The 12690-nt window shown below is 40.5% G+C and overlaps 1 protein-coding gene across 3 annotated transcripts in view; it reads left to right on the forward strand.

The window, feature by feature from the left end:
• The window catches only part of SAMD13 (sterile alpha motif domain containing 13), a 49923-nt gene that overhangs the window by 20195 nt on the left and 17038 nt on the right, over nucleotides 1-12690 (forward strand). For all 3 annotated transcript variants that reach the window (XM_007457216.1, XM_007457218.1, XM_007457217.1), the window contains exon 3: nucleotides 12063-12174. In XM_007457216.1, the coding sequence (XP_007457278.1) occupies nucleotides 12063-12174 (112 nt within the window). The remainder of the gene's footprint in view (nucleotides 1-12062; nucleotides 12175-12690) is intronic.

The following is a 12690-nucleotide window of genomic DNA, read 5'->3' on the forward strand; positions in this document are numbered from 1 at the left end:
TCAGCAGGTGCTCTGTGAGAATCGTTCCATTTGCAGATGTACTCTTGATGTACTTGTGAGGAGAGACAAATTCTGCATCCTCCTATTCTGCCATCTTGACTCCTCCTATGCCTCCTTTTTAAATTTTAAAATTTATACATACTTATTTTTAACTAAAAAATATTTAATTATATTAAAATTAAAATAAGTAAGATTATTAATTACCAGTACAGCACATGAAAAGATTTTCATAACTTGCGCTGTCTGCATCAAACACATTACAATATTACATGGGTGCATAGAAAAGATCATTTGACCTGAGTCAATGTGTGGACACCAACTAGATTGCCATGTGTTTATGTGTAAAACTAGAGAGGAGACTTGCATCTGATAGAACTTCAATTCAACAGTAGTATCCTGGGTGATTCAGTGGTTAAAGTGAAATGTTGTTACACCAAAACAATGAAATTGTGTTTATCAGAAACATAATTTATACCAGTTCAAAATTTAAATTTAAACTAATTAAAGAAAATTAAAAACGCAGTTTCTTAGTCAAAGTTTTAATGCTCAACAGCCACATGTGATTAGAGGCTACCATATTGCACAGGTATATAGCCAAGACAAGCTCTTGCACATGTACACAGGGAGAAAGGTTAAATGAATATAAGGTTGAGGATGATTACCTCAGGTGGGGGACACAGGCATTTAGTTATTTAAAAATAACTAAATAAGAGGGAGCCATCTTAATAGTTTGGAATGTGTCCTTCTAGACAGTTTCTGTACAAATACTCTCTGTATCCATATGTATATGTATATAAAGTACACATAAACCTTTACTGAACAAATGGGATCATAGTGTTCTCTTTTTGTGGATTTCAGATACACAGATTTTTGGATTAATCAAAACCTTGGTACATGACACTCTTACCATTGATCTATGTTTAGCCATGTTAGATCCATGTTAGAATTTTCAATAAATTCTAAAAAAAAATTCTAGGTGTTTCACATGTATGTTCATATCTGTACAACTTACAAGTATACAATGTGATGTTTTTTTCCCATTCACTTAATCTTACTCCCTTTTTCATCAGTTGGTCTTTTTTCCCTTCTTCCCTTTTCTCCTAGGATGGAGTAGGAACCAATGTTTCCACACAATAGATGCTAATAGTTAGTTAGCAGCTTTTCAACAACAAGTGGTTTATCTCCCCACCACCACCATGCCCCTCACCCCTCAGTGGAGAAGCTCTACTGCAAGAGAAAGTTCACAGCAACAAAGTTTAGCGACTTTCAAAAGAAGCTCTTTCTTATTAAAACCACGCCTTTTCTTGCACATGTATCTCACCATCTTCCTCTGCCTTTGTGTTCAGTTTGTTGTTTTATTATGAAGCAAAGACTCTTTTAATTTTGGAAATAACATTTCTTTTAAAATCAGTCAATGAATACTTTTCTTAGTAATGAATGTTGGAAAGTTTTAAATTCATTTTAATATTAAAATACTAACTTTAAATATGAGATACAGTTGACATATAGCATATTAGTTTCAGATGTACAACATAATGATTCATTATTTCTGTAGACTGTGAAACAGTCACCTTGATAAGTGTAGTTAACATCCATCACCATATAGAGTTACAAATTTTTTTTCTTGTGATGAGAATTTTCAAGATCTACTACCTTTAACAACTTTCAAATATACAATGCAGCATTATTAATTATAGTCACTGTGCTGTATGTCACATCCCCATGACTTTTATTTTATAACTGGAAGTTTGTACCTTTTCACCACTTTCACCCATTTTGTGTACCCCCAACCCCTACCTCTGGTAACCCCCAATCTGTTCTCTGTATTTATGATTTGGGGTTTAAAATGGTTTTTTTTTTAATTTTTTGTTTTTAGATTCCACATATAAGTGAGATTATATATTTTTGTCTTTTTCTGACTTATTTCCCCTGCATAATGCCCTCAAGGTCCATTCATGTTGTCAAAAATGGAAAGACTTCCTTCCTTTTTATGGCTGAATACTATTCCATTGTGTATATATACCACATTTTTTTAATCCATTTATCCACTGATGGTCACTCAGGTTGCTTTCATGTCTTGGCTATTGTAAATAATGCTGTAATGAATGTGGGGGGGGGGTCCATATATCTTTTTGATTTAGTGGTTTCTTCCTTCAGATAGATACCCAGAAGTGGAATTGCTGGATTGTATGGTAGTTCTACTTTTAATTTTTTTCAGGAACCTCCCTACTGTTTTCCATACTGACTGCACCAATTTACACTCCTATCAACAGTGCATAAGTGTTCCCTTTTCTCCACATCATTGCCAACACTTGTTATTTCTTGTTTGTTTTGATAATAGCCATTCTAAAGGGCATGAGGTGATATCTCCTTGTGGTTTTGGTTTGTATTTCCCTGATGATTAATGGTGTAGAGCATCTTTTCATATACTTGTTGGCCATCTGCATATCTTTGGAAAAAATGTATATTCAAACCCTCTGCACATTTTTTAATTAGATTGTTTATTTATTTTTTTGCTGTTGAGTTATATGTATTCTTTATATATTTTAGATTTGCAAATATTTTCTCCTATTCAGTATCTTGCCTTTTCATTTTGTTGATGATTTCCTTTGCTATGCTGAAGATTTTTAGTCTGATGCAGTCCCACTTGTTTATTTTTGCTTTTGTTGCTTTTGCTTTTGGAGTCAGGTCCAAAAAACAATCATTGCCAAGCTGATGTCAAAGAGCTTACCACTTATGTTTTCTTCTACAAGTTTTATGGTTTCAGGTCTTATGGTCTTACATTCAAATCTTTGATCCACTTTGAGTTAATTTTTGTGTATGGTGTAAGATAGTGGTCCAGTTTCATTCTCTTACACGTGGCTCTCTTGTTTTTCCAACACCATTTATTGAAGAGACTGTCCTTTCCCTATTGTATATTCTTGGCTCATTTGTCATAAATTAATTGGCCATATATGCATTAACACTAACTTTTGGAATAGCCCTCTCTGAAGGCTGTTAACTATTAAATATTAAGATAATTATTAACTTAAAGAGGTTGTCATTTTTGCCCATGTGAATTAGAGGATTAGGAGGTGAATGATAGAAGTAAAATGTTAGGGTAGAGTTAGAAATTATTATTTGTATTGCTAGAATTTCAAAACTCTGACTTCATTTGTAGAATTATCAAAGAGAATTCTTATATAACAAAAATAACAATGACTACTATTACTACCTCATAAAAAAGAATCCAACAGTGTTTACACATACAGCAACCCACACATCAGCCAGGGGTCTAACTCTAAGGGAAGTGGTCACATCTAGGGTTAAATAAATAACTTCACAGGATATTTATTTATTTGCCTGAAAGTCTTGCCAGGCTCCTTAGGGAAGGAGGAAGAGGAAACTGTTAGAAGTAATTGTGTGTCTGATCACTGGCTTCAGCTTTTGTTCATTTACTCATATTCCTGTCCTTTTGTCTTGTCAAGTAAATGATCAGCAGTCCTTAGATGTATGTTCTTTGAAAGCCACGAGGAGATTGTAACCAGCTTGCTAGGTAGTTCCTGAGTGTTCTGTTTCATACACCTTTCCCAAACCCCACAACCACACTGCCCAATTCTACCTGAACACAGTGAGTGATGGTTCCTGGGATGCTGTTTTTTCCAGGGAACAGCAGTCTAGAACAGGGAGTGATCATGATGTAAGATACCACTATAGTAAAAGCATGGAAAAATAGAACTCCCAAGACAGTATAAGTGGCTAAACACCAAATACTTCTTAACAGATAGTTTGTTAGGAAGAAAAGAAGGGAGGGAGGGAGGCAGGGAGGAAGGGAGGGAGGAAAGAAGGAAGGAAGGAAAAGAGAAAGTGAGGAGGAAGAAAAGAGAGAGAGGGAGAGAAAAGGAGAAGAAAGGAGGGGAGTAAACTGAGCCACTAATTCAAACCTGAAAAATGACCTTTCTAATCAGGATCTGATGTCATAACCCTTCTGCAGATATGTTTGGTGGAATAAGACAGAGTGCCATATGTATGGATTCTTGAATACAGAGAATATATGGTAGTGAATAATAATACTTTTTTTTTTTTTTTTGCGGTATGCAGGCCTCTCACTCTTGTGGCCTCTCCCGTTGTGGAGCACAGGCTCTGGACGCGCAGGCTCAGCGGCCATGGCTCACGGGCCCAGCCGCTCCGCAGCATGTGGGATCTTCCCAGACCGGGGCACGAACCCATGTCCCCTGCACTGGCAGGCGGACTCTCAACCACTGCGCCACCAGGGAAGCCCAATAGTGATACTTTTAATTGGTGCATTTTAATTTTTCTTAGTGAAGCCAAAATTAATTCCTTAGTATTTTATGGCTGTCTGCTCATTCTGATATATGGTGTATTAGTCTACTCGACTGCCCTAGCAAAATGCCATAGACTGGGTGGCTTAAACATCATAAACGTATTTCTCAGAGTTCTGGAGGCTGGGAAGCCCAAGATCAAGATGCTGCCTGATTCATTACCTGGAGAGATCTCTCTTCCTGGCTTGTAGATGGTTGCCTTCTCACTGTGTCTTCACATGGACTTGCCTCACTGCATGCATGCAGATCTTATAAGGCTACCAATCCCATTGGATTAGGACCCCACCCTTATGACCTCATTTAACCTTAATTGCCCTATGTCCTAAAAGCCCTAGTCCCAGATAGAATCACACTGAGGGTTAGGGCTTCAACATATGAATTTTCGGGGTGGAGGGGACACAATTCAGTCTTATCATATGGTCTTATGCTAAAAGTTTGGTTATGTTTGGTTATTCCCTTAAATTAAATGACGACTTGGGTTAAGAATTGAGTCTGTTCACTTTTTTGACTTGTACAATTTTGTCCATTGTAAATAACTGCCTTAAGGAAGTGTACATTTCAAAAGAGTAAAATGAGTAAAACTATAGAGTCAGCTAAGCATATCATCATATTTTAAGTGTGAAAACAACAGGAGTTCCAATTGATGCCAGCAGAATTCACAAACATGCATTACGTATCTTCTATACATTAGAAGTTCTGAAGGGTTGCTATTTTCTACATAGATTCTGGTGTGCTACTGATTTCCCTGCTGAAGGAAACCTGAGTTTGTCTCGGCATTAAAACCGCACTAAGTTCTTTGGAATAGTGACCATTGTGCCATGGATCAGAGCAGGGAAGGAAAGTTCTTCCGGAAATCTGTATGCAGTTGTCTTTAGTATTAATGATCGGGATATGAAATGTGTATATGTTTTTGTTTATTATGAATGTGGGCATAAATTGCATCTGATAGTAAATGAAAAACAGAAATTCATGAGTCCTCTTGAGAGGAGTGTCCTTATTTACACTAGTTCAGAGGTCTTTATACTAGAAAGCTGAGAGCAGGTGAGGAAAGAGGCAGATTTGTTTTCAGAAAGATGGGGTGGGGTGTTCAGAAGACATTCGCAGCAGAGATATGCCAAGGACAGAGTGCCATGTGATTTCAGAGGAAAGCCATGAGCCTGAGGCAAGATGCCTGTTACAGAGAAAAGAAATGATGCAGGAAGATGGCTCGTCTGTTCTTGGGACCTGATCATGGTGTTGCTGCTGTTTCAGGGCTCCACACACCTAGCACAGCCTGACTCATACTGCCCTCCTTCCTCCATCTAGCTAGTCCTTCTGTTCTTTACTTGCTTCTTTTTTTCATTTTATTTTATTTTTTTAAACATCTTTATTGGAGTATAATTGCTTTACAATGGTGTGTTAGTTTCTGCTTTATAACACAGTGAATCAGTTATACATATACATATGTTCCCATATCTCTTCCCTCTTGCGTCTCCCTCCTTCCCACCCTCCCTATCCCACCCCTCTAGGTGGTCACAAAGCACCGAGCTGATCTCCCTGTGCTATGCGGCTGCTTCCCACTAGCGAGCTATTTTACGTTTGGTAGTGTATATATGTCCATGCCACTCTCTCACTTTGTCCCAGCTTACCCTTCCCCCTCCCCATATCCTCAAGTCCATTCTCTAGTAGGTCTGTGTCTTTATTCCCGTCTTACCCCTGGGTTCTTCATGACCTTTTTTTTTTTTTCCTTAAATTCCATATATATGTGTTAGCATACGGTATTTGTTTTTCTCTTTCTGACTTGCTTCACTCTGTATGACAGACTCTAGGTCCATCCACCTCACTACAAATAATGAAGGCAGGGAACACATATGACCATCTTCATCATGCAGTTGACTTGAGATTTTCCTTTTCACTAGATTAGTTCCCAAGGCTTATCAAGTACCCGGCTCATTGTGGGCAGGTTAAAATTAATTCATTATTGGAATGGAAGATTGATTGGGGTTATTAGGAAGGAGACATTTAACCTGGATCTTTTAAAAATGAGTAGGGTTCTAATCCTTGGCAGTTGAACAGACAGGGCTTTGAGTAGCATAACCAAAGCTGTGTATATGGAAACTCCAGGATGTTGACTGGTTGGATTTCAGTACAAACTTGGAATTGGAAAGAAGCCTGGAAAGTTATGTTTGAATTAAATCCCTGAATGCCAAGCTAAAGAATTTGAAATATACAGAAGAGTTATTTGCTTTTTCAATACTTTCGTTGCTTGGGTATGCTGCAGCTAAATGCAGTCAACTCTTATTTAGCTGGATATTAGAAAATGAAAAATGTCCTGTCAAGAAACTTTGAATCATCCTTTCTCTTTCTCCGGCTGTCTTTCAGCCAGATCCCTGCTTGTTAGAATGACGGGAGAGGGAGAAAAAAATGGAGATAAAACTAAAGCTCATTTGGTCTCTTCATCGGCTATGTCATAGGCCGAGAGATCAACGTTAATTTATTACAATCAGAATTACATTGTTTTTAGCCAAAGGCTGATTTAAGATATGGGCAAAGAGCAGGTTAATTTAATTTTGAAAATAAGTTATAAAGATCAAGGAAGTACAAAGTTAGAGTGCATTTCTGAGTGGAAACACAAGTAACATTGAGAATTAGCTTTGTAAGTGTAGCATGATAAATAAATATATCACCATAATTAACTAGGAGGAGGTAACTTTTGCTCTGAACTTTAAAGCAGAAATGCAATTAATAAGTATAATGGGATTTTGAAATCACATATGGGCTGTATTTATCCAGAGTTTCCTTTTGGTCTGATCAACCCTCAGAATCTATAATATCATAAATAACATAAAATATACACATGCTAAATTCTGAGAAAGGGTTTCAACTATTTTTCATCTGCCTCCACTAATATATAAAGGGGAAATGGAGACTTTTGCCACCAGCACTTAAAATTATCATGTGCCAACATGAAAACGTTCATCATAAGGTCTCGATCTGCATGTATCTGCCAAATTTGTTATTTATTGCATTTCTGTCCTCATGATTGTGTCTCTTTAGCTCTATTTAAAAGTGAAGTGATTCATGCCGCGGAGCGGCTGGGCCCACGGGCCGTGGCCGCTGAGCCTGCGCGTCCGGGGCCTGTGCGCTGCAATGGGAGGGGCCACAACAGTGAGAGGCCCACGTACTGCAAAAAAGAAAAAAAAGTGAGGTGATTGTTTAATTAAGGGATAATCAGTTCCTAGTGTGAATTATTCACACATTATGTAATTTTTATCCATACATGATGTACCCAACCATATGCACAGGGACTGAAAGGTGACTATGTTAAATGGAAACATTGATTTGATTAAGTGATGGGATTGGAGACAAATTCTGCCCTTCATTTCTTGCTAGTTTTTTGTAATAAGGTAACATACATATATATATTTAAAGCCTCCATGCTTGGAAAAATATTCATGAATTTATCATCTTTATACCTTATATTCTAGGAAATATTTTGCTAAGACAATAATGAATAATAAGTATCAAATGATAATGGAACGTTTATATCTGCCATCTCATTTCATCAGTGCAAAATTAGCAGCCACAGTGGGAACCACCATCTGGGAGGTGTTTTAAACAGCACCATTTAAATTCCTCCTGGAATTTGACATGTATGAGTTATAAGAAAAGATTTGGAGAGAATGGTCCCTTTAAAAGGGAACAAAGCATCTCAGTTTGGCCACAAATAACAGTCCTTGAGGAGACATACTGGCTTTCCCAGTGGGGAAAGATGACGCTTAAATCCATCCTCTGAAATGTCCTCATAGTTTTATCTGGCTTTGTCACTCTGGCCTCCCCAACACCCACCATCATGTGGCCTTGGGTAATCTCCAGGTTTCTTGTTTAAACTGTTGCTGAAACCACTGGACGGGTCCAGCAAAATCATCCATCATTCTTTAACATAACCTAGAAGTGACAATGTGTGCCTGCATATTTCTGCTTCTGCAAGCCATCCCCTCTCAGGGAGGAACTTAGTGTGTGTTTGAAGCAATTGATGCCTTTCAGAATTGCATTAAAAATCTTCAAGTGTCCTGGTCAGGCAGAATTATCCGGGCCCTCCAGTGCCTGCATCCCCAATAGCACCAGTTCACCCCCTCAATTCTAATACTTAGAGTATGCTGCTTGCCCTCACCAGAGTGCCAGCTCCTTGAAGGATATGCATTCCTATCCTGGTAACCCTGCCTCTAGCACAGTACTGAGAAGACAGTAGGCTTTTAGTAAATATCTGTTGTATCAATGAGTATGGAGTGAAAAAAAGCATAGATTTGGAGGCAAGCATATGTGGAATCCAATCCTGGCTTTATACACTATGTGATTTGGGATGAGTTCTTAACCTTTCTGAGCCTTAGTTTCCTAAAAACAGGTTATAGTAGCCAGTTCACAAGGAGCTGGGAGGCTGATAATAGATTATGTGTGAAAAGCACATTGTAGACTCTAAATGCTCTCTGGTTGTTATTCCATTAATGTAGCAGATCTTTGTCATGTATCAACTGTACACACCAGTCCAACCTGTGCTGGGAGCTGTAGAGAGGCAGAGATGGAGACAGACAGTTTCTCCTCTCAGGATGTGAGTGGTCTAACACTGGCTTCTTCTGTGTATCCCCTCACCCTAAGTATGAGACATTCCTCATTACTGGTACTCTTCATGGTACGCTGCCAGCGGTTTTGCAAAGCCTTTGTTCTCTGCTGCAATGCTGGTACTCAAGAATATTTCAGAACTGAGGAAGTGATGATGTCATATCCCAGCAGAATAAGAATCAGGAAAGCCTCCCATCCTAAAATTACAATGTAGCATATTTTTTTTTATCATAATTAGATAACAATTCTTTATGAAGAAAGGCAGCTAATTGATGTTTTCTGGGGCACTTAAAAGTGCATCTGATGGGGCGCTGTGCTCACTGCTAGAAGCGAGCTGACTAGAAAACTTAAAAGATTTGTTAAAACAATGAATCCTTTCCAAACATTTTTCAAGCCCAACTTAAGCAAGAGAGGGAAGGAAAGTGGTACCTAAAAGAGAGTCCCCTGTGTCAGCTCATGATTGCTTATGTTAAAGAGATGACGGAAAATCCCAGCATGTGTACAATTTTTTAAAAACACATTTAGCCTTGATTTGAAAGTACATGTTAATGTTTAACAATGTTAGAGTAAAAAGTAGTTTTTCCCCATGTGTATTGACTGTTAAATGGTAGGAGGGTGGCAGGGGGGGGCACATGCCGTGTATGAGTGAGCATATACGTGAGCGTGTATGTACATGGGCAGTATTTATAGATTCACAATCTCTATGCCCAAAAGGGAATATACTTATAACTAGCGAGCATTGGCTCTAAATGTTTTTAAATTAAGGGCTATGTTGATAAGTAGTTGATCACATGTGCCATTGATTAGTGACTCCCTTTTCTTTAACTAGGAGTGAAGTTTGTTTCTTTAATCAAATATTTTAAGTTCCTACTATGAGCAAAACATTATCCTGGGAACAAGGCAGAGGTACAGATCAACCCTTGACTTTTGGATGTTTGAAGACTTTCAGGAATCCCCAAAGTCTGGGCAATTTCATTTCCATTAAAAGTAACATGAATCTTTTCAACTTGCACTAAATGTTGAACCTTCCCAAGCTTGATTCTAGGCCCAGTTCTCCTCTCGTCCCCTCCCAAGGTTTCACACACCATCTAAACGCTTCTGGCTCCCCGCTGTGTACCTCTAGCCTACCCGTCTGCTTTGAGCTCCAGACCCATGTTCCACATTAAATCTCGACTTCGATATAGATGGTACCCCACATTCAGTGTGTCCAACCAAACCTGGGGATGCAGTCTAAGTGCAGTTACCACCAACCATCCAGTTCCAGGACACTTCAGTCTCCTTTGTTCTCATGTCTAGTCCACCACTACGTCATGCTGATTCTGTTGGTTAAATATTTTTGAAATCCACATGCTTCTCTCCTTTTCCACCATAGTCACCATGATCTCTTGCTTGGTCCCCTCTTCTCCTCTGGCTCCTCTCCAATACCCTCTTTTTAGAAATGTGAGTCAGATCAGGTCACACCCATTACATCAGACCATTTAACAAGTCCCATTTTGTCTATTTTGCTCATAGACAAAAACCCAGAATCCTTGATGTGGCCTCCAACACCAGCATGGCTCCCTGGGCTGTATAGTCCTGCTACAGAGCCTGGAATAATCTTCTGCTGACTTCTTTATATGGTTAACCTTCTGGCTGCTCTCTAGACCTTACCTCAAAAGAAACGTCCACAAGAAAGCCTCTCCTAGCCCCTCAAACTGCCATAGTACAGAGTGCCTATCCTTCAGCTACATTGTGGCTGTAACGTTTAGTCGTATGATTACCGATCAGTGTCTACCCCAACAGTGCTGTGTATTCACAAGAGTAATGACCCTTCTGGTTTACTCACCAATATATTCCCAGCTGGAGGGCTAGGAGGGGGCTTTGTCCTGAAGGACCTCCTGAGCCAAGCGAAACTATTTGGAATTTATTCAAAGGGCAAAGGGAAGAAGTCTTTGAAGGATTGGAAGCAGGGGAACAATGTGATGGGATGTACACTCTGGAAGAATCACTGGGGACGAGGGATAGAGAAAGCTAGACAAATACTCTTGAAACACAGAAATAAGAGTCACAGTAACTGCAGGTCCTTGCCACTCTTTCTCTCTTCCACCTTTCCTCCCCTCCTCTCTAAATACATTGAGGAGGTTACCCAGAGACCCTCTCAAACTAATGCTTGATCAACATCTAGTCGTCTGAACATTGATTGAATTCCTAACTACGTACTTGACACAAGGGATAATAAAGTGAGAAATGGTCCAGGTCCAAATGTACCTCTTCAGCCCACATCTCCGTAGAAATTCTAGAGACTGTCTAATAAGCAGAGTATAATCCAGTGGGAAAAGTGCTGCAGTTGGAGTTAGAATGGAGGTCTTGAACTCAGAGGATGTTATAACAAACACTTAACCGGGTGCAGCCAGAAAATGCCTCACAGAGATTGTGGCATTTGAACTGGTAGGAAGGGTAGGATTTTGTCGGAGGTAAATGAGGGGGCATTCAGTGGCTGGAACAGCATGTAAAGGGCATGGTGTGTTGGGGAATGGCTTTAGCCCTGGATGTGTGGGGTTGGGGATGGGAAAAGTGATGACATGTTGGGGCCACATTGTAAGAGCCCTGGTATTCTTAGCTCTAGGGTATGAATACCATATTGTCGGCTGCCAGAAATCACTGGACCACAGTTTTTTTGTTTTTTTTTTTGCGGTATGCAGGCCTCTCACTGTTGTGGCCTCTCCCATTGCAGAGCACAGGCTCTGGATGTGCAGGCTCAGCAGCCATGGCTCACGGGCCCAGCTGCTCTGCGGCATGTGGGATCCTCCCGGACCGGGGCACGAACCCGCGTCCCCTGCATTGGCAGGCAGACTCTCAACCACTGTGCCACCAGGGAAGCTCTGGACCCCTCTCAATATCTCTGGATTAAAAAACAATACATGAGGAAATACTTTATATTAAAGGTTCATAGAGAAAGGAGTGACTGAGCCAGTGAGAGCAGTGATCTTCTGAGCCCAAGAAACACACGAGTGATTCTGGTCCTGAGGCAGATACACTGGGATCTGGGCCTCTGGTTGCAGTGAGCTGGGCTAGGCCTGCCCTTGGGAGGCTGAGTGGAGAGCCTAGCTGCACACACTTGCATGTTCTGCCCTGACAGCCATCTTGATTGTTATTTTGCAGTTCCATGGAGAACGGGAGGCCACCTGATCCTGCAGACTGGGCCGTGATGGATGTCGTCAATTACTTCCGAACCGCAGGATTCGAAGAGCAAGCTAGTGCGTTTCAGGAACAGGTAACTCGGTCTAGAGAAACACCTGATGAACATGATCACCTCCCGCTGGTGAAGGCTGAGTGAGGCTCCCGACCATCCCAGCCCCTGAGAAACTGAGGGGGTGGGGGAGGGCAGGACAGGAGTGACAAGCTACCGCTTCCTTCCTGCAAGAGAAAAACCCAAGCCCCAAGAGGAGAGGAGACACAGTCGCAGCTGCAGAGAGGAGGGCTCAGTCTCCTCAACATCTGCATCTTCTGAAAGACGGCACAGCCCTACCTTCCACACAAACACGCTAGAAAGTAGAAAAGAGAGAAAAAGGAGGGGCCAGTCTGGCTGAGGGACATGCAGCCTCGTCTGCTCCTGGGCTTGGCAGCACCTGAGCTTTAATCAAGTCTCCTCCAGTTTGCTTGCTGGGTGCTGAGCAAAGTCTAGTGGAAAGAGGACACTAGACTCAGATAGACTCAGATCCTGGTTCCTGTAGCTCTGTGTGACTCCAGACAGGTTACTATAACTCTCTGGGTCTTGGTTTCACATCTG

This window comes from Lipotes vexillifer, unplaced genomic scaffold (genome assembly GCF_000442215.2).
Source record: "Lipotes vexillifer unplaced genomic scaffold, Lipotes_vexillifer_v1.1 scaffold250, whole genome shotgun sequence".
Classification (NCBI taxonomy): domain Eukaryota; kingdom Metazoa; phylum Chordata; class Mammalia; order Artiodactyla; family Lipotidae; genus Lipotes; species Lipotes vexillifer.